Source organism: Bubalus bubalis, chromosome 4 (assembly GCF_019923935.1).
Source record: "Bubalus bubalis isolate 160015118507 breed Murrah chromosome 4, NDDB_SH_1, whole genome shotgun sequence".
Taxonomy (NCBI): Eukaryota; Metazoa; Chordata; class Mammalia; order Artiodactyla; family Bovidae; genus Bubalus; species Bubalus bubalis.
The window spans coordinates 45,981,217-46,007,362 of record NC_059160.1 but is presented as its reverse complement, the minus strand read 5'-3'; the positions used below and the strand labels follow the sequence as shown (position 1 = coordinate 46,007,362).

General features: G+C 44.1%; 1 protein-coding gene across 24 annotated transcripts in view; it reads right to left on the bottom strand.

Moving 5' to 3' along the window:
- RBFOX2 (RNA binding fox-1 homolog 2) overlaps positions 1–22,558 on the bottom strand; it is a 292,278-nt gene extending 269,720 nt beyond the window's left edge. For 6 of the 24 annotated variants that reach the window (XM_025283532.3, XM_044941367.2, XR_006550438.2 and 3 more), the window contains exon 1: positions 21,905–22,537. In XM_025283532.3, the coding sequence (XP_025139317.1) occupies positions 21,905–22,087 (183 nt within the window). In that variant the 5' untranslated portion in view covers positions 22,088–22,537. Of the gene's footprint in view, positions 1–21,904 lie in introns of all 24 variants that reach the window. The other 18 variants (XM_025283538.3, XM_025283548.3, XM_044941366.2 and 15 more) reach the window with 13 other exon arrangements.
- Positions 22,559–26,146: the final 3,588 nt, after the last annotated feature.

Genomic DNA, 26,146 nt, shown 5'->3' with positions numbered 1-26,146 from the left:
TCCCCCTTCCATGTCTGCCTGCCTGCCTCTTTATATCTTTCCCTTTGCCTGACTCCAACTCCACATCCCCACACAACACAAGAGTAAATCCCACTCAAAAGTAAACAAGAAGTTTAAAAAAATTCTTTACAATGTTACAAATGAACAGATCAAACCCTTCCATCATAGGAAACTGAGGTTCTGGGAGATTATACAATTTGACCAGTTTTGTCACAAAACTCATATGTGACAGAACCGAAACTAAAAGCCAGCTTTTTCCATTAAAGTACTAAAAGAAAGCACAGAATGTTATTTTTAAATCTCAGTAGATAAGGTCTCTCTCAGAAAGAAACAAGATCCAAAAACTTAAAAATCAATACCTTATATAGTTAATCACACTAAAAATTTTTATCTGGCTTCAAAACACACATAAACACATATACTTATATACTATAAACAAACTCAAAACACCAGTGACAAATTAAGAAATTTTGTAACATGAATGGCAAAAGTTAATTTCCTTAATTTTACAAAGTTCTTACCACCACCACCACCACCACCAAAACCCCACCATTCTTCCTAACCTTAGTTTACGACAAAGAAATACAAATGACTTTTAGATATCTTTTAAAAAACAAATCCTTTTTATTACAGAAAAACAAAAGATCACGGTACCAGTTTTCATGTATCAGAGGACTGGTTAAAATCAGAGTATGGTAACATACAGTTTGCCAAGCTGATAGGAAAAAGTCACTCCACTATACACGCAAGTATACAATTTTGAAGGCTGCTTGGCAATACCTATCAAAAGTTTAAATGAACATACCCTTTTTCAACAACTCCACTTCTCAGAATCTGTCCTCATGTACTTACTTATATGTACAATAAGATATTATATATAAGCAGCATGGCTTATAGTAACAAAAGATTGGAAACAACCTAAATGTCCAGCAATAGGAAATGTTTAAACAAATCATTATTTTAGAACTACAACAAACCTTACTATGGAATACTAAATGGTCATTTCAAAAGAATGAAGCTGATCTGTACAAACCGAAACAAAATGTTCTCCAAGATGTTCTGTTCAGTGAAAAACAATGAAGAGACTTTAGATACATAAAGGAGTGTATATACATGCACAGAATTTCCCCGTAACATAACAGAAACTACTAAGGTTTCTATCACACAAACTTTGCAAAAGGAACTTTAGGGCCCTTCTAGTTCCAAGAAGTCCTACATTTTAAGTTCTTCCTGACAGCTAACCTGCAGTAACTCTCCTAGAAGACCCATCCCCACTACCTCTCCTGGAGCTCTTAAACCCTGGATAGAATGATGACTCTCTTCTCTGCCTTTCGGCCAGTTCAACTGGGCATCTTGGTAGCCCCCTTTCCACTTCCCTATAGCTTCACATTTTTCTTCACTCTCTCAATACTTCTCCTGTATCCTAACATTAATTCATTTTCCCCATAAATATACCTCACAGCCTTCCAAAGCCTAAAGGCCATTGCTAGCAACTGGCATTCTTTCTGCTTCCCATTGCTGCTTTTCTATCAATTTCATTTGTTATTCAGCAAACACTTACTGGGTAACAACCGTATTCCACATATAGTTAAGTTCTACCTAACAGGTGGTCCCTGTTTTAAGAAACTTGCAGCCTAGGACAAATATTCAAAAGCAAACCTCTTGGCATAGCTTGTAAGAGGGAGAGAAACTAGATGAAGAGGAGGTAACCTTCCAATGTTTAGCTACATATACCAAGTTCAGAGCTCTGGATACCTCTAAAGAAGGAAGAGAGATTAGGGTTGGTGGCCAAAGTGTCCACTGGCTTTTATGTGTTTCAATTTTTAGGGTTTTTATCTGTAAGAATATATTTGTATATTAATTTATAATTAAAACATAAGACTTTAAAAAGGAGGCAATAAACCCAAGCATGGTGCCTGGCAGATAAATGGAGCTCCATAAACGATCACTAAACATCTGTTCAGACAGAGTTCCACAGAGTAGAGTGGAAGGAGAGAGACACCATATTCTGTTGCCCTTACTCAACAACTCCTCTTTTAAAGTTAACACAGAGTTTCTCAGCCTCAGCACTACTGACCTTCTGGGCCAGACCACCCTTCACCTTAAGGGCCGCCCCATGCATTTTCAAACACGACAGCAGCATCCCTGGCTTCTACCCACTAGATGCCCACAGCACCTCCAGTTGTGAGAATCAAAGATGTCTGAAGACATTGCCAATGTCCCCTGTGGGCAAAATCTCTCCAGTTGAGAACTGAATTAATGCTTACACATTATGCTACTTCCTCAAACTCAAATTGACAGCCCTTCCAAAGCCTCCAAGCTCTTCAAATCACTTATTTCCAGGGGACTTGATCTTTATCACAATCATCCATTTGATTACCATTCCTTAGGAATCATCACTACCTATAAACTCTTCTAACATCAAGAGCTCAAACTCAAGTCACAGGCCCCCTCTCTTTTGTCTTCTCCCACTTTTTTCCTCCAACTGAATCTATCAGTCCCAGTTTATCAATGCTCAGCCCAGGGTAATGTGCACTTGGTCACACTTGTGGACTCCTGAGTACTGTTTGATAGATTTAAGAAATCACCAAGACCACCTCAATGCAAGCTGGCACTTAACTGAGACTTAGCGATCTTTTTATTCTACTTTTTAATGAATGCTTATTACACTGGAACAGCACTTACCTCTAAAATGTCCCTACCTCCTCAAAGTGTCAACACAACCCCTGCCTAGAGGTTACTATTCTTTTCTACCTGAAGGAAGACAGAGATCTTCTGACATGAGCCTGGTCAACTTCCCTTCTCATTACCTCATACACAACAGATGCTCAATAAATATGTGTTAAATTTAGGAAGGAAAAACATCATGGTTTTATATTGGCTCTATTAAAAGAGCAATCTTTATGAAGGGAAAAAAGTTCTAAGTTTCTTTCTAATTGAAGACTTTATTCTACAATACTAAGCAACCTTGGAGAAGGCAATGGCAACCCACTCCAGTACTCTTGCCTGGAAAGTCCCATGGATGGAGGAGCCTGGTGGGCTGCAGTCCATGGGGTCGCGAAGAGTCGGACATGACTGAGCGACTTCACTTTCACTTTCTCTTTCATGCATTGGAGAAGGAAATGGCAACCCACTCCAGTGTTCTTGCCTGGAGAATCCCAGGGACGGGGGAGCCTGGTGGGCTGCCATCTATGGGGTCGCACAGAGTCGGACACGACTGAAGCAACTTAGCAGCAGCAGCAGCAAGCAACCTTAAGAAGGGTCAACATGCCTTCTCAAGGCTACCAATAGCAATCAATGGTGTAAACTGCTGCTGCTAAGGGACCCTCTCCATAATCATCAAGGCACGCTAAATATAAACTCCAATGACAAGGAATTACACTGCAAATAAAACCCGCTGCCCGTAACTGTGAGTGATTCTTAATTCCACAATTCAGTGAGATGCAGAGAAGTACCTTAACAGGACGACAGAGCATCAATGGCAGTGCCACGTGCTAAAGACCCAGCACTCGGCTCTCTGGGAAGACCAACAAATATTCTCTGAGAGTATAAACTGCTCTGCCACAGGAGATAAGAGCTTTAAATAATTAATCAGCACAGGCAATTGTACAATATCTTTAGAATTAAGTGTCCCATTTTCATGTAACCCTAATGCCTCCCATAAGTAGGACTTTACTGTCAGAAGAAATGGGCAGCCTCTATGTTCCACTTAAAGAATGTTGAGGTCCTCACTGAATCTAAGGCATAACACTTTCCTCAAGCTTTTGTCTCCCAAGGCAATTAGGGAAAAAGAACCTTGGCACTAGCTTTCGCAAAATAGAGCCAATCATTTCTCAAAACGTGTTCTAAACCTTTTTCTTGACCTTCAGCTTATAGTAGCTTAGACAAGTATCTTAAAAGCATTTCCAGTCAGCCATTTTTGGTAACTTGTGAGCAAAATTATTTTTAGCTGAAAAAGTTTATTTCAATCCCTCTCTCATAACTCAGAAGCATCTGACCAGGTTTGGTTCAAGCTTTCCAGAATAATTTGTCTTTGAGTGGATTTAAAGCATAGGACAGTTCAGCTTCAAAGGGGAAAGTTTCTCCTTAAGAGGCATGAACCACCAAAACATGAGAATATGCAAGATACGTGAGGGAAAAAAAAAAAAAATCACTTGACTACCTGCCACCTACCCTGCACACTGTGGAGATTAAGCACTTAAATGCTCATAAAATGTTTAGAAAGCTCTGATGGACAAAACATTTTGTTACAGCATTCCATGCTATGAAGAGCAAAATGCTTGCCTGCTTTAAATTTATGCTTCACATAAATTTAAATATAATGAAATGGAATATAAAGTTCAAGTTGTTTCCATGTAGCATTCAAACTGTGATTCCAAATAGAGGGAAAGTTTCTTCTGGATGAAGAGAGCTGAAAAGAAAATATCAGTAATTCTGCTAGAAGGCACGTCTACATATATACAACATATACAATTAAATACAGGTTTTCTTTGTTCTCTCTTAGAATTTTTTTTCCTTTTCTTTTTCCCCTGCTTTGGGATGAACTAAGACAGTGCCTCTACTCTCCTACCACTATGAGATTATGCTCCAAGAGTGGTAGGATAATCCATCACCGCCATCCAGTCAGCCTTGGGAACAATAGTACATGACTGCAAGGGGATGGCTGTCTATGAAAGACACTGGGGAAGTCTGCTGCCCTCGCGCCCTCTGTCCCAGCCCCACCGGCCCACACAGATCCTCTCCTACCTGCTCCTTGGACAGTGTGCTTCTCCTGCGGGTGGCCTGTGCCTCCCTCTCCTGTGCCTGCCTAAGCCCTGCTCACCAATGGCTCCTGCAGAACGCTCTCCTTGCACCCATCCCAGCCTGGCTGGATAAGAATCCCTCTATTATGCTGCCATAGAAACCCTGTACTCATCCTATCAGGGTACAGAAGCTCCTTTATTTACCATCAGGTTAGGTCTGGAATGAAAAGCAGTTCCTAAGTCCATTAGTTCATAAAATTCCAACATGAAAAAAATCCAAGGAATCCATGGATGCGCCTCTAGTAAGGGAACATTTCTTAAGAAAACTAGAGAGGCTTATGGTAGTGGTTCTGACTTGTTTTGTTTCTTAACTCACTTTATGATTTGCACACAGCCCTTTATATCATCTGCTGTTGAATGAATCATCCCATACCCATATTAACATTCATCATCTCCTAATTTCACCTCCATTCTTATTCATCTCTATATTTATCTGTTTATTCATATGAGCACTTTCCTTATAACCAAGTTTCATCCTTACTGAAGACAGTTAATAAGAAATGTAATAAGACATAGTTAATAAGCACTGGAAACGTTCCATACTCCAGTAAAGTGTGACGGACAAAATTAAAATGGCCCTACGCCACCACCAGTACCACTGTTCCTTTGCTTGTGGTTAGCAGAATCGGCACACTTGTGTTCTAACACATAACTTGACTCATTTTTCTCTGAAAACTAGCAAGTTTAAGGATCATAAGTAAAATAGCCCCTGTGCTTATTCCTATATAATTTCAATAAACTATTTTATTTTTAAAACAACACATGCAGGTAATACAAAATTTAAAAGGCACAAAAGGTATACAATAAAAATGAAATCTTTACCTATAACCACTTCCTCCATCACTTGTTAGCCCTCCCCCAAGAGGCAACGAGTGTTAACCAGAACCTTGCATTTCCCGGCAAAGAGATTCAATGTGTACATGGATATATACTTTTTTTCATTACACAAACAGTAACAAACTATACCCTTTTCAACACCTTGACTTTTTATACTTGACGTATTTTAGTGTCTTAGGTGAAGGCAATGGCAACCCACTCCAGTACTCTTGCCTGGAAAATCCCATGGATGGAGGAGCCTGGTAGGCTGCAGTCCATGGGGTCGCTGAGGGTCGGACATGACTGAGCGACGTCACTTTCACTTTTCCCTTTCATGCATTGGAGAAGGAAATGGCAACCCACTCCAGTGTTCTTGCCTGGAGAATCCCAGGGACGGCAGAGCCTGGTGGGCTGCCGTCTATGGAGTTGCAAAGAGTCGGACACAACTGAAGTGACTCAGCAGCAGCAGCAGCAAATGCATTTACCTAGAGCTAATTCTTTTTAAAAGCTGCATGATATTCCATTTTATGATTGTACTTTATTTTAATTCACAGTTCTCCTGTCAAAGAGCATTTTGATTTTTTTCAACCCTTTGCCATTTCAAATAATGCTGTACTATATATTCTTATACAGAGAAACAACAGTTATCTGTAGGATCAATTCCTAGAGGTGGAACTGCCGGATCAAAGAAAACATGCATTTTACATTTTGGCAGACATTGCAATAGTTCTTCATGGAATGTATGTGACTTTTCACCCCCAGCACCATGAGTACCTATTTCTCTACCTACACCCTTACCAATACACAGCGCTATCGAATTTTTCTTCCCATGTATAGTTGTCCCAGAAACCTCCCCCAACAAGCCTCAAACATTCCATACGAATCTCCTTTAATTCATAATCCTGGCATCTAGCATGTTGTAAGCATTCAAATGTTGAATGAATGAATGAGCAAAAGGGGAATTATCTTTTGCATAACATGAAAATTTTACTTTTAATATAAAGAACAAGGAGGGATTTAAATACTAACAATTTTTCCCTTTTGAAGGAGGGAGAGAGGAAAGTAAGAAAGGATGGATGGATGGATTCTGCTCTAAAATACTTTCTTCTAGAGGTTTCTAAAAAAGCAGTGAAAGATGCCTGTCTTAAACAGTCAAGTACTGTCCTACCTTAAAGGAAGGTATATAGTCTATATTCAAAATGTCAAGAAAGCTGAAGGGCCTAAAAAGGAATAGCAAGATCCCTTCTCTGAAACTGGCAGGGGATACTGATGCCTCTCACATCAGAATTCCTTTTACACGCTTTCCAAAGAATTGACTCTCATCATGTGTTGTACACAGTCACACAGCCAGTTAACACTTCATTTATTTGCTTCTGTGCAGTACTTGGCACAGTCACTGCTAAAAATCTTTCACTGAATACAGTACACCGACCTCTGCACTGCCATTGGTTGTGGGTTTGCAGGAGTCCCCAGTGCCCTGCCAGGTGCTGTAACAACCACTGTAACAGACAGCACTTACACAGTGCTTATCGTGGACCAGATACTCTTTCAAGCGTGTTATATTTACTGTATTAACTCATGTAATAGTCACAAGTTTGTAAGAGTTATTATTATCCCCATTTTACAGATGAAAAACTGAAGCACAGAGGAGATAAGGAACTTGCCCAAAGGACACACAGCTAAGTAGATGCAGAGAAAAGAATTTGAATCAAGGCTGTCTGATAGCAGAATGGCATCTCTTACCCCAGTATTTTAATACAGTGTGATCATCGCTCTGACAGAGTTGCACCGAGTATCTCTAACCCAGAGCACCAAGCTGTGACATACGCAGTTAAGCCTCTATCAGAGCGATGATCACACTGTATCAACATCATCTGTATACACATCCACTTCCCCTCTGCAGGCTGAAGGCCTAGTCCTCACTGTGCCTAGCACTACCTGACAATAAGCCCGTCAGCTGGGTTTTAGGTTAAGGTGGAGTAATAAAACCTCACCCTATTCCTTGGATTTGCACTTCATATTCTCAGTGCTGATGCTTCTCCTGCTGTGAGCCACCATTTCCTACGACTCATCTCCTCTGAGGCAAAATGTGCTTCCTAAACCGCGCTACTTCCCCGAGATGCCAGCCAGACCTCTCAAACTGCCTCTGGGTACCTTCTTGGAGTCCTAGAACACCAGAGACCCACACCACCATTGCTGCTGGGCAGGGCACTGGCAGTCCATCTCCCACCCCCACCCCCAGCAGCCACCAGCCTGCATCAGTGGCTCTTATCAGGAACATGGAGTAATTTGAACCACTTGCCAACCCATCTCTCAACTGCTAATACGGGCGCTTTCTGCTCTCAGGTTGCACAAATGCCTGGAAACCTTACACCGGGTGTGAAAGAAGAAGCAAATAGGAGAATCAACACAGCATCTGGTGCTCTTCCCTGCTTCCATTCACTGTGTGGGGCCACAGAGACCTCAGGAACCGAAGACTGTGTGGTGAGATGAACATAACCACACAGTGGAGGTCAGCATTCTTCTAGGATGCAAGACACATCCCTACCAGCCTCATTCTCCAAAGAGCTGGAAAGAGACCTCCTCTATGATATTTTTGTGGAGACAAAGGTCCACTACAGAAGCCAATTTTGAAAAGCATTGTTTTTAGTTCATATCTTTAAATGCAGACATGTATGCAGGTTAACCGAGCTAGAATCAAAGCCTTACCTTGAAATCTTTAATTCTGTATCTGAATCAGAATCCACTACTGTCCAGTAAACAAAAGAAAAATATGCCCTGTTTGTTGACCCGTATCTGTTTACCTCCCATTAAAAGTCTTAGTCACAGAGTGGTCATATTCCAGGGATGAAGAGCATTGCCTCAATCCTGAGCTTTCCACAAACAGAAGAGTGAAGTGAAACTAACAGCAATTATGGCTGCTGAGACACAAACACCTATTAGGAACCAAATCTTTCTTTCTCACAATTCAGCACCAAAGTCGGTTCGCTGAATAGCCTCCTGACAGCAGTAACATTGAATCAGGATAAACCTGGGCATTCTGGATATGTCTGGTATAGAAGGTGTCATAATGAATAAAATCACATTGCAGTTCAAGTTGAAACGCAATGACTCAAGGCAGATCCAGAGTATCATTACTAACTCAGTGACACATGGAACATCTGACCCGAAAGGGCCCTACAACCACAAAAAGACAGGACCAGGAGCAGCGGACAAGGGCAGGCGGAGAGAGGAGGATGCCTAACTTGTGCTCGAGCATCTTTAAATGGCATCGTCCATCAAGGATTTATGGGTATTCACATGAAAGAAGAGAGATCCACATTAGGTCTCTAACGCTGTGATTCCATAAAAACACAGGCTCAGACTTTATGAGATCCTATACTAATCAGAGTCATTCTTACCAGAGACATTTAGATATAGTTATCTCAGTAGACCAGAACAGAATAATCCTAATTCCAGAAACCTAACAAATGGAGGAAAATGTCAATATAAGCTGATATAAAATGATCTCCAAATACTTCAGAGAAAAGTATATGAATATTAACACTACCATTTGAGTTTCTAAAATGGGGGGGGGGCAGATGGAGAAAATATTATGCAAGTACTATCTCTGGACAGATACTGAGATAACTAACCATACTGGTTACTTTCAAGGAGAGAAATTAGGTAGCTGGAAAAGGCAGAGATTTTTTACTCTTCAACCTTTTGCACAGTTTGAATCATCACCCATGTGAATACACTATGTGTTTAAAAAAAATAAATGTAAATGATGGAAAAAACCCTCCATATAAGAAACTCCCAGAGAAATCCCATCCAATCAGTAGAAAATAAGAAATGAAAGATTCTACTTAGTTCCAAAGCTGAAAATCTGAGCATATTGCTTGCTCTCTCATACTTCCTCTGAGCCTGAAACAACTTGTCCATAAAAATGGGCACAGATTCTACTTCATCTCACTGAAGCAGAGAGCTGATCCAGGAAACTTTGAGATGACCTCAGCTCTCATGATTTCATACTATCCACCATTACCAATCCATTGATTTAGCTATCGTTCACCCATTATTTGATTGGTAATAAAACTAGAGACTGATAACTTTAAGGCAAAAAAATTAAAGCAAAACCCCAAAATAACACTTTACCAAATTCTTATTATAATATATCCCTGGTACTGATGAAGAAGCCAAGAAAACACAGATTAAGAGACTGTTCCTGCCTTTAAGAAAGTGAAAAAAGTACTGAGATATAAGAAAACAGGGCCTGGTAGGTACACCTACTCAGTGTCAGGCTCTGAACTAAGCACATTACATACATTATCTCTTTTAATTCTTATACCAATTCTATAACATATTTCATAAGCAAAAAAGCTGAGCCTTTTCTTAGGCCGTGTAACCAAGATCACACAGCTATGATGTGGAAAAGCTAGGGCTCCAACTCAGGTCTCTCTGTCTGCAAGTCCATTCTGGTTTTTATAATCATGGAGTGGGAAAAACTTTCCTAAGCATCAAACACACACACACAAACCCAGAAATCATTAATGAAAATATTAATAAGCCCTGTTACAATAAAAAAAAATAACTTCTGATAGAGTAAAGCAAGGTGCAAAAAGAATGTATGGAGTATACTAGTGTTTGTGTAAAAAGAAAAGAGGGTGGAATAACAAGAAACTAACAAGGGGAAGCGGGAAGAGAGGAAGATGCTTCACTGAACATGCTTCTATAAATTTAGAGTCACAACATCTGCTTATGAGAAGCAAAATGAGATAGCTTAAATTTTGTTTAACTCTATTCCAAAGTTATGTGACTTTGTGTGTGTGTTTGTCAGAATGACACCAATTATCATTTCTCAAAGGACAACCAATTAAAAAACGGCTTGGGATAATATGAATTAGACCATTTCCTTGCTTAAAACAGGATGCTGGACCAATCTATTTTTTTTAGATTTCTTCAAACTCTTGGATACTGTAAAACTAAAGAAATATTTACTATTTGCCTAAAATGAACACTGAAGAAAACAATTCATAGTGAAGCTAAAATTTAGTAAGAGTGAATGATCCCCTACACCAACCTCAAGAAAATCATAAAGGTTTCTTGAAACAGGCTTCCAAGGATTAAAATGCAAAGCCTACTGGGGAACACTTAATCCAAACTACTGCTAGAGAGAGCAGTGCCAAGTAGGCATAAAGGAAGACTGCTCGTCCACATGGACACATGGGTATTGGTTAATCACAGCATTTTTATGCAACTGACAAAAATCATGAATGGTCCATGGTAAGTATCTCTTTGAAAGGCTTCTGCTTTGTGGACACCACATGCCAGTTAGCCAACTGATCTCCAACACTGTAAAACACGATCAGCTCAGAGCCAAAATGCTGCAGCAGAAAGATCTGTTTAGTACCACAACAAGCAGCTAAAGACCTGTAACACAAAGTGCAGGGACAAAAGACGTGTCGCTAATGCACAGCAAGAGGCAGCTGGGGAGGGGAGGAGGCCACCAACAGAAACCACAACTTCTAAGTCTTGACACAGACCTTTTATTGGTAAATATGACCAAATTCACGTCAAAGTCCAGGATGATACCAAGATTAGCCAAATCAGTTTACTAAAAATCACAGTTTCCTAAAAGTCAGACTATGGCTTCAAGTGTAAACGCAACATACAAAATAGGCCATACAATCTGGACGTGAGATAGCAAACACAAACAGGAGCCGGGACACCTAAGTAACAGTCGTAGAGTACGACTCCCCTCTTCAGACAAAGCCGCCTCTTCTCCTCCCACTGAGACTCTTCCCCTCTCACTGAGACGGGCAGTCCAAGACCAGCCACACTTTCAAAACAAGTGTTACCAATTCCCCTTAGCTTTGCCAATGTTCCCACTGTGAGAGACTGCCATTGTGGAGACTTCCTGAAGCGCCAACAAAGTCCCCAAGGCCATCACGTCAGCCACGGACAGTGTTCCTGGAAGTTCGTATGAGGTGCAAGCCCTCGAGCTCAGCTTTGTAGGTGCTGGGAGCCACCACAAAAACACCTTCCCATTTTGCCAGTTCTTGCTTTGAAATCGCGATCCTACTACCCCACTCCCTGGAAACCAAGAAATAGCAGGTGAAAGCTGTGAAAGCCACAGATTCAGATGGATCAGGGGACGGGCCAGTCTGACTAGGGGATAAGCGACCTCCTTTGCAGATTCTTTTGCAAAGGATGGGGTGAGGGAGGGCTGGGCAAGAAAGGGAGGTGGGGTAGGGAGCCAAACAATTCTTGTCTTCTACCCCAAATTCTCCAGTGTCTCAGTGGTAAAGAATCTACCTGCCAATGTAGGAGATGCGAGTCTGAGCCCTGGGTTAGGAAGATCCTCTAGAGAAGGAAATGGCAACCCAGTCCAGTATTCTTGCCTGGAGATTCTCATGGACAGAGGAGCCTGGTGGGCTACAGTCCATAGGGCCGCAAAGAGTTGGTCACGACTTAGCAACTAAACAACAACACCCTAAATTATTACCCACTTTCCTCAGAATTTTTATGGCGCACTAAACTGCAGAAGGAAAAAGGGGGGAAGGGAGAGGCAAAGAAAATCTTAAGGCTGTAAATATGACTGTACAAAAATCCCCAAGAGGATGACCTACGAAACGAAGCTCCTGCAACAAGGGCTAACTGTGCAGCCGCTTTTCTACTTGCCTCCCTGTCCAAGATAAATAGAGCAGCTCACAGAAGCCCACCAACTTCCAGGAAAATGGAACCGAAGTCCTCCTGACTCCCGACAAGCCACATACCCCTGAAATAAATGCCTAAATGAAATCCATACGGGTCTGCTCTGGAAACCATCCTGGCTGACAGCAGCTAACGCCCCCTCCTCCACACAGCTGCCAACACACGGAGGAAAAAGCTGCTCAAAATAAAGCAATTGGAAGAACTTCCCGTGAGCCTCGGCTTCAAAAGTATTCCAACTCAAGCAGCGACTGGGGCCCACACACAAACCCCACGGTGCCCCCAGACCATGTCTACAGTTCCCCTAGTCCTACCGGCGTGGCTCCTGCTCCCTACCCCCAACCCCAGAGCTGAGAGAGTCCCTCGGGCACCCTCTTGCCCCCTCCTTACAGTAAATCATGCTTTGCTTGTGGTATTTACAATTAGGATCCGACAAAATCGATGCAGCCCTGAAGAAAAGTAAACAGTGTGCCTCCTCAAAAACCACATGCCTGGAAAAAAATATCCAGTGCTCAGAGCAAAATCTCTTTCCCTTGGCAAAGGAGAAACCAGCGAACCAGCCTCTCTGTGGGGAAAATCCCACATACCAGGATATTATCTGGGGACTTAGGTCCCTAAAAAACCTGAGAATTGTGGCTGAACACACCCATGTGGAAGCCTAAACTTCAAAGGCTCGGTTTCCACTCTTGGGAAAATAGGTTTTTAAGCAGTTACTCAACCATTATCATTTGGCAATTCAAAACTGTCATCTACTTCTTAAGTGGTATTTATCATGTGTGCTGTGCCTTAAATCCTCAACTGAAATTTCTAGATGCCACGTATGTGCAGAACACGTCAGAAGGAAGTGATATAACTGGTTGCTCTCGCTCTCATTCCCGTTTTAGAATCTGCTTTATTCATCCAGCATCTGAACAGCCAGAAGCACTATAAAGTATGCCCATTTCGCCTTTAAAGAGGCCCCAACTAAACTGGCAAGGGGAGTCTTGAGGCTGGAGAACAGGCGAAGATTAACAGGAGCACAAATCAGGGGACCCAGGGAAGGAGGTGGGTATGACGAGGGCCAGAGAGAAGATTCCTGCAAAATACTTCTATGAACCTGTCTCCAAAGCTGAGATTTACAAGAACTGTATTAAGTCTCCCTGTTTTCAAACATATCCAATGAACCATCTGAAAAAGAGTGTGCATTCTGTGAGGTGTCTCAGGTATTTTTCTGCATCCATAAAAACAAGCTGTAAGAGCTTATGAAATTCATTGGTTGAGAAGGGAAAGGTGAAGGTCCACAGTTGATCAAATGGGCTTAGTCCCAAGTGGTGGTAATACATCTGAACCACAGCACTCCAGAAGCTCTCAGCAGCACCGCCACTGAACGGCGGGTCAACAGACTGCTCCAATGAACCGGAATAGGTTAGCTCTAATTGCCCTGTCCTCGTGTGGTTCTTCTAGTTCCTCAGTCACAAAGGCACTTTTTATACATACACACGTGCTCTCAATTAATATCTGAGCACAGGAAACCTAATGTCAGGTTGCCATGCCCACCCGACACTTTCAGCAGTTAAACTCCACCCCCTCTAGAGTCACCTTTAACCCTGATTATCAATGCAAAGATCAGGCACCATTCACAAATCCCACAACACCTAGTCTTTGCTGGAGCTGGAGAGTAGACCAAGGGCCAGACCCCCCAGGGATAATCCGGAAAAACAATTAAAGCCATCTGTTGGCTCCAACCGAGGAGCAAGAAGACAAAGTTCAGTTCAACAAGAAAAGACAGTTTCTTGATTAGTCAGGCCAGGGCAATGCTAGATCCTATGGATCCCAAAGGCTCCCTTGATCACACAGTCTGGCGGAGGGGGTGGGGGGTAGGAGGGCGGTGGTCTGGGTCGGGGCAGACAGCTGAACAAATGTTAATCTAGAAAGTCCTAAAACAGAGCTCTGGGCACAACCTTCTGGAAAGCAGTAGGAATGCGGGAGGGATGTAGCATAGACAAAAGGCATCCAGGAGGAATCAGCATCCCAGCTTATTCCTGAAGACAGCCTTACCGATGAGATGAGAGGTGTGAGGTAGGAATTTCGGACAGAAGAACAGAAACAGAAGCACCAAGGTATGAGCGAGCCTGAGCGGCACAGCCTGCTCAGGAAGCTACCAGTCCCTTGCCACAGACTAGAAAGAAGCTAAAAAGGAAGGCACAAATCAGGCCAGAGGACCTGGCAGGCCAAACAAGAAAATGGACCTTATCCATGTGATAAGCTCTCAAATGATTTCAAGCTCTTTTAGATGGATTACGATGTTAATAGCCAGAAAGGTGGGTTTGAAGAGACTGGATGGAGAGCACAAGAGACAAACTCATCCCAGCTCAATTTCCACAAACAAAAATGAGAACAAAATGCCATCTATTAGATGCAGTACATTTAACCAACAAACCTTATAAAATCTGGAACACAAATGACATTTTCACTCCTGCATCCCATGTGCCATCAAAACAGCTAGTGCCTCTGTCATCCACACTCCCAGGAAAGATCCCATAGATTCCTGAAATGCCCACACGCCCCATGCAGGAGCCCTCTTAGTCCTTAGCAAGGAAGTGAATGTCTCCTCTTCCTCTCACTGGAGGGACCACCACGACCAGGTTCATACACTTCTTCACCCATGTCAAACCTGTTAGATTTCCCAGTTTAGTACACTGCTCATCTGAGGTAGCTCCCAACTCTGTCACTTAATCAATCAGAAGCACATTAACCACTCCATGCTGATGGAGCAGTGAGCAGGAACTCACGGAATACTGTGTAGCAGGTTATAAAGGAGGCAAGAAATAAACATTTACTGCTGGGTTCCATGATGGGAACTTCAAATATTTTCAGTCTGTGATTATAGCAGCTCATGAGAGGATGCAGTAATTCCTCCAGTTCACAGATGTGTAAACAGGAGCTCAGATGCTAAATATCTTACCAAAGGTCATTTCAGTTGGCTGGCAATGGGAAGAACCAGGATTCAAACCCCAATGTGAGAAATTCTAAATAAGGTTTCTTGTACTACACCATACTTCAAGTATGTATGGATAACAAACATAATGATATATCAAGGTTGGTAATAATGATAACAACATCTCCCCTTCAAAAATCGGGAAGCAACGCATATAATACAGTCTCAGATGAAGGGATCACTCAGAAAAGACACAACTGAGTGATCATAACTGGAATCTCCAAATGTTCCCAAAATGTCACTCCTGAGCATGAGTGACCAAAAAATGTTCAGACTCAAATAATCAAAGCAACCTGACTATTCTCCAGAGAAAGGTGTCAAATCCTCCATCTACTTTCCCTCATGGTCCCCAGGACAACATGTGGAAACACTCCAGGCTGATGGTGAGCTCTGGCTCCTAAGTGATTTCCCAAACCACTTTACCACCCAAATTACAGAAATATGTCCAGGATTCACAAGGCAGTTCTGATCCGATTTGCCCCAATCCTGGCTCAAGCGGCTTTGCACTACTCTCTTAACTAGATCAGCGCCAGCCAATGGGTTTATTCAAGCCGATCTGTGATGGATTAGATAATGAAACTTTAGCCATGTAAGCTGCCTGCTTGCACTGGGGCTGGAGGGGCAAGGAATAGGAAACTGGATACTCGCAGGGGCCACCTAAACACCACACACACTCGTCATCCCGCCTCCATCTGTCAGCTCACGCTCCAGTTACTGCCGGTTCCTTTCCATCATCTCAAGGGCTCTTCCCTCCTGTCTTTAAGGAAGGGTACATTAGCCCCAGAAAAAAAGATGTGCACTAAGCTTTACAAATATGTATCAAAAAACAATTCAAACACGTCCACTGACTAAAATGACCAGCTTTATTGGGTCTTCCCTGGTAGCTCAGCTGGTAAAGAATCCACCTGCAATGCAGGAGACCCCGGTTCAATTCCTGGGTCAGAAAGTTCCCCTGGAGAAGGAGTAGGCTACCCACCTCAGTATTCTTGAGCTTCCCTGGTGGCTCAGGTGATAAAGAATCCGCCTGCAATGCAGGAGACCTGGGTTGGGAAGAGCCCCTGGAGGAGGGCATGGCAACCCACTCCAGTATTCTTGCCTGGAGAACCCCATGGACACAGGAGCCTGGCGGGCTGCAGTCCAAGGGGTCGCAGTGAGCCAGACACGACTGAGTGACTAAGCACAGCACACATTGTTTCCACAAATTATTAAAGCCTGATACCAAATTGATGGCCTGAGAGATGTCAAACCAGAGATTCACTAGCAACACTCTTGTTTACACCAAGCAGTACACTGAATTTCTTTCTCAGCCCTGTAATCTTGAGGCCTGTCTGCACCAGTCTGCTTTATATCAAAATGAAAGTTAAATCTCTAGTTAGCTTCTGTGGTGTTCACATATCAGTGTGATAGAAAAAAAAAAAAAAAAAAAGACAGTGACTAGAAAAATGGGAGAGGAAGTTAAGAGACAAATTCAACTCAGGATAACCTCTTGAGTCACCCTGCAGAATAACTCTTTGAATTCAGATCTTTCTGCCTCTCAGACATTCCCAGTTACACACTCACAAGCTGCCTTGTGAGTCTGGGGGAAAAAATTAGTCATTTTTACATGACTGTGCTACCTCAGTTTCTCCAACTACAGTATTTACCACTCTGGTGGTAAATTATGGGCTGTATTATGGGCTGAATGTCTGTGTCCCCTCCCCCCACCCCATCCACAAACTAATATGTTGAAGCCCAAGCTCACAATCTGATGGTAATTGGAGGAGGGGCCATTGGGAGGTGATTAGGTCATAAGGGGAGGATCCCACCTCCACCACTGCATCCCATGATGGGGGAGCCCTTATGAAAAGGAGATTCTCTCTCTCTCTCTGTGTCCACTAGCATACATGGAGAAAAGCCCATGTGAGCACACAGCAAGAAGGCAGGGATCTATAAGCCAGGAAGAGAGCCCTCATCAGACACCAAATCTGCCAGCACCTTCATCTTGGACCCCAGCCCCAAGAACTGTGAGAAACAAATTTCTGGTGTTTAAGCCACCCAGTCTACAGTCCGCTTGAGCAGACTAAGACACGCAGAAATGAAAAATTCAGTAATTTAGCAAGAGATTGTTCACAGAATCCCTTGGAAAGAAAGTATATTGGTAAGTCTACTCAAATGGTAGCACCCATGTTCAGTTTCAGTACCATACACTCAAAGTCCAGAGACTTCCACCTAGGAGGAAAGAAACCCAGAAACAAGCAAATGGGAAGATAAACTAAGAAATACAGTGTCTACAAAGCAATTACAGGCTACCTGCAAACCCCTCCCTGAGACCAGAAAGTCCTCCTACTACTAGAATCAAACACTAACGTGAACAACTTCTGAACTCACTTAGCTATACTAGACTTCTGATTCTATGGTCAGAAGCAGTCAGTTAGCCATGTAATAACCACATTCTGACATTTCACTACCATAAAGAATGTTGCTGAAAGCTATAAATAATAATTAAGGTGCACCTTGCTTTATGAAGGTGAACTTTCTAAGTTCCTAGAAAGCTGCACAAAAATCTGAATTTTTGCTCATCAAATTGTTTATATTCACTAGAGGAGCTGACCAAAAGAATTCATTCCCTGGTATGTTTCATAAGGCCTGAGTTTTTCACACATATCAAACTTGCTTAAAGTGAAACAAATCTCTAATAACTCACTTAACTTCCTACCAGGTTAGAGTACAGTATTTCCAAATACCCTCTTTAACAACTCACTACATTTCTCAAGCTGTGTTTCAATTTTCAGGTGGAATTTGTCTCTTCCCTCTTACTCCGCAGTTGAGGGTTCTCTAAACTGTTTCTAGGGCTGTGCCGACTCCTCTGCCACCCACATAAGGCTTCTGGATACTGGCCTAGAAAGGAGCGACCCTTCCTCTTCCCCCCCGTCCCAGGGGTCCTTCTTAGCACAAGGATTATAACATAAGCACCACAGACTCTCTCATGTCCCCAGTGCTCCATTTTAGCAAGTAATGATTTATCCCCAAAAGCTTAGTGGCTATAACTCATCAGGGTTCAGCCTTGGAATCAGCAGCTTAGAGCTGTAGCTCCATTTAGTCTGTGGTCTTGGGAAATTAACCCCAGCAAATGACTTCTGTTTAAAAATGGGTTAATCCTTTGACACTCAAAAGGTTAGGATATTTCCTGAAAGTACTCTCACCCCTAAATTTCATCACATTTTTTCTATCCCTTAATTATTTTAAAAAGGCAAAATTTCAACTTCAGTTTAACAGGCATTGAGCACTTACTATGTACTCAAAACTGTGAAGTATTATAAAGGATAAACACAAAGAAAATATACTTCTTGGCTTCTAGAAGCTTACAGTATCACTAAGGAAACAGGAATAAAACAATGAGAAGACAATACAAGATGATGCATAATTAACCACCGATACAACTGGAGGCAAGAGGTGGGTCTAACTGCTGTGAATTAATCTGTCAGGAGGGAAGGCTTTCGAAAAGGAGCTATGACCTCCAAGAAATGCCATTTGTGCTAAGATATACGAAGAAAAACAAGTGCTTCAAGACAAACCCATATACCAAAAAGCAAGCTACTGTAGAATTTTTAAATGTCTATTTACATGAACCTATAGACATGTCTACACCATTGATATCACTTCCTAAAACTGCTTCGCCCCTGCACATTCTCCTCCAGCTCCACTGGTCTCTTGTTCTCAAACACATCAAGTGTATTTATCTCTCAATGCCTCTGCACCCACAGTTCCTCTGTCTGAACCCCATTCCCTCAAATTCCCTCAGGTCACCCAAAGGTCACCTACACAGAGGCCTTCCCTAACCATCCTCTTCACCACTCTTACCCCTTTCCCTGCTTTATTTTTCTTCTTAACACTTAAAACCACCTAATAATAGTTGATTTCTTTATTGTCTGTCTCTTTCAATTAGAATCTTAGTTCCATGAGAGAGAAGTCTTTGTTTTGTTTACTACTATATTTCCTAGGCTCTAAAACAGGGCCTGGCACTTAGCAGCTGCTCAATAAACATCAGTTAAATGAATATTAAATATCCTATCATAATTATCAGAATGATAGGAAGGTCCTAGAAATCTAGGTGACCTAGGCTCAAATTTCATCTTTTCATGAACATTACTTTTTCTTTACTCTCGATTAGACGTCAAATTTCAACTTCTCCATAAAGCCTTCCTTGACCATTTCAGCAAGAACAACCATCTTTTGCTTCTGGCTTCAATGGCACAAATCCTCAGCATACTTTGGTTTTAAAGTTTGCAAAGCCTTGTGACAAGGATCTACCTTGTGGTATCCCTACTCTTGTTCCTCTGGAACTTACCAAAAAATTCGTATATATATACATAATATACATACATACATATATATGACACATATACATACACACACTTTTTTTTTTTTTCCAACTTTTCACCTATTCTGGCTCCCTACCTAGACTGCAGACACCAAGTTCTTTAAAGTCAAGACTTTCTGTATCTTTTTAGAGGTAACTTATAAATCATCCTTTACAAACACTGTATTTTACAACTATGGTAATAGAAGCCCCCAAAGAAGGGATTTTCCCAGAACCATGCAGATTGTTGCGGGCAGGGGGCTAAGTCAATGATGACATGAATACCTGTGTGACATGGTGTACTGGAACTACAACAAAGAGAATGCATAAAGTGAAAAATAAAGATCCACAGATCCACACAGTGAAAAAAGCATTCTCTGTGGGACAGTTCTAAGGTGCCCATCTGTACCCAGAGGACCTAATCCACAGCTTCCTCTCCATACTCCGAAGTCTCTATACACTGCTCCATTTCCAAATACTGCTATCCTCAGCCAATTTGAAGGCAACCAGCAAATAATGGGCCCCAGGAGGAAAGAGGGGGAAGGCAGTAGAAGACTCACTATTAACTGTGATTGACAGGAACAATAAATGGACACAGATATATGCACACACCAAGTGGACACGCTCACCAGCACCCACACCCAATCTTCTCTCATCTTCCAGTGTCAACCCAGCTCACCTGAAGTCTCCCCATATTCCTCTATATTTTTTCCAAGGCCCGGAGTGTGTACTTCACACAAGCACCCTGCCTGAGAGAGTTCAAATGGAGAACAAAAGCAGGCAAGTGAAACAAAAGAATTCAAAAATAAACACCAGGAGGGTCGCTTTACCTAAGTCAAGACAAGTAATAGAGTGGCCTCTGCAAGGGAGACCAAGAAGCACAGAGCAAACACGCCAGGCTTAAATACAGCTCGGTCTCTAACACAGGAAGTCAGACAGAGCCTTGAAAAGCAGCGAGAGCGGAGCACAGGAAGTCTTTTAGCACTGCAGAGATTTCCAAGAGTGCTGTAATGGAGAGAGCACAGGAATAGGAATTAGAAGACCAGGGTTCTATCTCTAGTTTCACAACCAGCTAACTGGGTGGCCCTAGGCAAGTCACTAGTCTGCTCCAGATTTTTTGATTCCTCATCTACCTAATGAGGTTGAAACATTTTGGGACTCGAATAAAAAAGATGAAAACTATTGACTTTCTATCACCTGAGAGTACCCGTAAACTATTCTGCAGAAGAATCTTCCAAGTCTCTCCGAGTTAAGAACTCCAGTCAAAGATGGTATCCCTGGTTGCTTCTCTAACATTCTATGATGCTAAGAGAATTGGGCAGATTGCTGGTAGGTAAACCCACTATTTCACAGCAAGTATGTTCTGAACAGAGACCAAATCTAAAATCAAATCAATCAAGGCTTCACCCTCTTCCCCCAACTACAAAGTCAACTGACATGGTCACTACATTTGCCAGTGCCTTTCCAAACCAACCAGCTTCTCCTTGAGTCCACAATTCAGAATCCAATCTTCTAACAGTCCTATAAATTTTCTTTTATATTCCAGGACAATGAAGATCTAGTCAGTGTCCTAAGATACAGCTGGCCAGGTCCTGTGTCTCCAGGCTCACCAGATGCTCCACGAAGTTAATGATCTTGAGCACCACGGTGTAGCCACAACGCTACCCAACTCCTCGTACTTCTCACACTCCTCGTGTAACTGATTTAACCCACAACCTAAGCCACATCCCCTTTGGGCTCTCGAGGAGTTTTCTCGCTTTTCACTCCTCCCTTCTATGCCGATCCCATTCTCCATCCCCGTTGTGTGTCCAGGGCTGCCAAAAACAGTACTCCCTCTTTTGGGGAGGTGTCCCACCACTGTCCACCCTCCTCCCCCCCCACCCCCCCGCTCCCCCAGTCTTCGATTCGGTCCCCAGCTCTCCGGGCAACGGACCAGGATCTCTCGGCTTCCACTCCCCGCCAAGGAACTAAAGAAGGGTGTAAAGAAATGGAATCCATCTCAAGCACGTTCGATTTCCTCTCAACACCTATTCGTGCTACGTGCCCCTCTCGTCCCCTTAGAGATCAGGACCCTCCAGGGCACACCAGGCTCCTCCTGCACCCTTAGCTTCCACGTCGGGGCTCGCCCCACCTTCCACGCAGGCCCCGATCGGCCCCCTCCCACCTCCAACCCGGGACCCCGGGCAGCCCTCCGCCCTCCAAGCCCCGCAGCCCCGCGCCGCTCCCGCCGCCCCCCCACCCCGCCACGGTAACGGGGCGCCTGCCCCGCGCGGTCACCTGCATCCCGCCGCCGTCGGCCGCCGCCTCCTCTGTACGCGGCCGCTTGCTCAGGCCGGGCTCGGCTCCGTCTCCTCCCCCTCCGGGCACCGGCAGCTCCAGCTCTGACTCCCGCTTCATCCCCCGGGCAGCGGCGCCGGGCCCAAGCTGAGGCGGCTGCTGCGGCTGGGCGCCTTCCGCCATCCGCCCGAGGCCCCCTCGCCTCCGGGAGCCGGGCGACCCGCGACAGGCCACCTCCCCCTGGGCCTCGGCCCCGACTGTCGCGACAGGCGGGCGCGCGCCTGCACCCGCCCCCGCGTGCGTGCGTACGTGCGCGCGCGCGCGCGCGGGCCCGCTGCCCTCCTCGGCGGCGGCGGGCGGTAGCCTCTGGTCTCTCGCTGGCCGCCTCCCCGGCTCGGGGCCGCCGGCGGGTCGCGACGGGCACTCGCTCGCGCCCCCACGCGCACACGCGACCCCCGGCCCGGCCCGCCGCGCGCCCCGCCTCGCTCACTCACGAAGCTGGCCCGCCGGCCCGCGCTCACTCCCTTACACTGGCCCTCGCCACACGCCGGGCAGAGGGAGGAAGGGGGCGGTCCGGGCTCCTGAGGCTTGGGGAGGGGTGTTTATTTGGGGGGAGGAGGGGCTCGAGGCCGGAACGAGCTGACTGGCCGAGATCCTCCGACCCGCCACTGTGGCAGCACCGGGAAGGCGGGGAGAGAGAAAGGGAGGGCCCGGGATCTGGGACTCCAGCCCGCGCCGGAGGCCGGGGCGGCGGGGGAGAGGGGGCGGTGGCGGCCTAGCCCGCGGAGGGGGCGGGGCCAGCGCCCCTCGGCAATCTCCGCCGCCTCCGTTCCCGGAGGCCGAGAGAGGCCGGGTGGAGATCGAGGGAGTTCGGGAAACTCCGGCTCGGGCGAGGGATTGTCCTGGAGGCACCGCGCCTCTGGAGTTCCAGGGCGAAGGGGGCGGAGTCTGTTCCCTGAGGGCGGGGCCACAGCCTAGAACGGGCGGAGCTTGAGTGGCCGGAGGGCGGCGTAGTAACTCCCTCTGGCGGGACTCGCTGTTCGGAGTTGTACCGCGAATTCGCCCATCTGACCGGGTCGGTTCCAGGCAAGGAAAGAGGTTCTCTGAAGGAGGGAGCTCTTTACTTGGTCCCTCTCCCGCAAAAAAGTGGGGCTCTCGAGTTGGAAGGTCCAGGAATGAGGCCACCGCTACAGGGCTCTCCCCAGTCCTGAAAACCTTTAATCATAATTTTTATCACATTTCTGGTATCTTACTAATACCTGATGTCTGTAAGAGCGTCACGGTTTGCACAATGAATTCGCAGACCCGTTTTGGACCGGGTGGTACAAGCAGAGTATACATGAGCTCTGTTTCATTCGTGGTGAACCTGAACCTTGGTTAAGTCCCGCAGATAAAAACTGGCAGATCCAGATCTCAGGAAACCAGATCATATTCTCTTTCTCTGGACCTTGCTGCCTAACACTTTCTTGCTTATCAGCTTCGTACAATTAGAGCTATTTGTGCAATAGCTTCTCTGTCTTACCAGACTGTAAGGACTAAGATAGCATCTAATTTCTTCAGGTTCCATGTTGTGCCCTGTATATTATAGGGACACAGTGATGTTGCATGAACAACATGGATTCTGCTAACTAGCTTAAGCCAGTTGCTTCATCTCTTTGGACCCCTACTCCATTATTTGCAAAATGAGGAGAGAGTTCAGATCAGTGGTTTGAAACCAGGGGCGATTTTGCCCTTTTCCCACTCTCCCCGGACATTTGTCAATATCTGAATATATTTTTGGTTGTTACACCTAGGGTGGGGTGGGGGTGGGAGTGCTGCTGGTGGATAGAAACCAGGAGGATTGTTCAACATCCAACAATGAACAAGACAGTCCCCACAACAGTTATCCAGCCCAAAATGTCTAGTGCTAAGGTTGAGAAACCCCAGGTTAGATGATTTCTAAGTCCTTTTCAGATAGGTCTATGACTTGTCCTTTGTACTGGGGTTTAACCCAAGGTAAAAGTTAGTGCTGGAACACTGCAATGATAAAGATTCCTTCTTTGAAGTCAGAAGCCAACCCAGCTTTGAATCCAGTCTTTACCACCAACTGTCCATGTGATGCTGAACCAGTGATGACTTAAGAATTCTTAAAATGAAGGGAATTAGAACCGGCAGTCTGGTTGCAAGGGAGGACTGGTGGCCTTATCTTGAAGCTGAGTTTTCATAGCAGGCACATTGTTTTAACTAGGCTGTGTTATAGACCAATAAAAATAGTCAAGTTTTAGCTCTGCCACTCACAAGTCATGGTACTTTGTAAAAGCTACTTAGCCTTTCTATGTCTTCATCTGAAAACTTAAGACCTTCCTAAAAGGATTATTGTAAGGGTTTAAATGAGTTATCATTATCACACATTAAGAACTTTGAACAGATGGACCTATGAGAAGCACTCAATAAATAGTAAGAAATATATCAGTATCACTACCATTGTGTGCATGCTAAGTCACTTCGGTGGTGTCCAACCCTTTGCAACCCGTCAGACTCCTCTGTCCATGGGAGTCTCCAGGCAAGAATACAGAAGTGGGTTCCCATGCCCTCCTCCAGGGTATCTTCTTGGCCCAGGGATCAAATCCATATCACTTATGTTTCCTGAATTGGCAGGTAAGTTCTTTACCACTACCGCCATCACTGCCATTGTTTTTTTAAATGTTGTGTTATTTTTGTCTTGGCTGCACTGCAAGGTATGTGGGTTCTTAGTTCCCGACCGGGGATCAAACCCATGCACCTTTGTGAAAGGGAAGTCCCATCATTGGGTTTTTTTAAATTTTTAAGGTGACTTTGTGAGGCTGCTAGAGTCAAAGTGGGCAGACCAGGCTCCCCAAATCAACCTTTAGTACAGTGACTGTTGGGCAAATTGAGTCTTTTCACCAAGCCTTCAATTCCTTGTTTGTAGGTGACAATAATAGTGACAGTGTTGTTCTAAGGATTAAACGAGACAAAATAAAGCACCTAGCATAGCACCCAACAGATAGTAACTGTTTAATAAGTGGCAAATATTTATCATACAATTCGTTTTGTGATAGTAAGCTACAAGCAGGGACCCATGGGGTTGGAGAGAGGAGTCTAGGCATCTCTTCATACTGCTGGTTGGGCCACTGTGTTGGGGATCCAAGTGCCTGCAGGCTTGTTCTTGAGCTGAGTTAGGCAACTCCACAGCAGATGGAGCTCCATCCTGTCCAACCAAGTGTTCTAAATTTGAAGGAAAACCAGGATGTTTTCTGATGGCCTATGAAACAACAATGGCTTAAAAAAAAAAAAGCTAGGGACATCGGTGTTTGATTTTCCAAAAAAAGTTTACTTTCTAGACTGGTATCTTAAGAATTCTTTTCCCCTCTCAACTCACCTTAACACTGGAATCTAAATGCTGCGAGGTCCTTCCTGGGCTGCTCCATGACCCAGAAAAAAAATAAGATTTGGGATCAGGGCTATTTGTGCCTCAAATTATTATTATTCCAGTAGTGTGCATGTCCCTAAGAAGTAGAGCAATGTGGTATGGTTATGTTTGAATGACCAGGCAGAATAAAGAGAAATTGGACCCTGCTCTGTAAACACACATTAAGCATTTAGGGAGGGAGAGAACAGAAGCCTATAAATAGTGGCCAAATGCACCCATGGCAGCACAAAAACCAGGATCATTACTTTCATATACATCTGCAGCTACCTGTTGGTGAACAGGGGCTACAAACCATTACATAGAAAGAGGAAAATTTTAAAATATTTTCCTAGGAAGAATTTTGAGCTGCATAAACTACTGAAGTCCTAACATTTATTCATTTATCTATTCAACAAACTATGGGCAGGAGTCTGGGATACCAAAACAAATAAGTAACTCACAGTCCAGGGAAGAAGGGATGAACAAATAAAAAAGACAATTGCAACGCATCACGTTAAGGAAGTAATCTCTCACAGTGGTCAAGATCATGGACTCTGGCATCAGACATGGGTTTGAATCTGACGTGGCCATCTATCTGATCTTGGACAAAAAAGATCCTTAGCATCTCTAAGGCCCAGTTTTTTCATTTATGTGACAAGCATAGGTAGCAACCCAGTATTCATTCTCCTCTTATTCTTTACTAGCAAAACCTTAATTTTGTTCAGGGAAGAAGTCTGCCTAGCTTAAAAAAAAAAAAAAAAAGGGGCTTCCCTGGTGGTCTAGTGGTTAAGAATCCACCTGCCGGTGCAGGGGACACAGGTTCGATCCCCAGT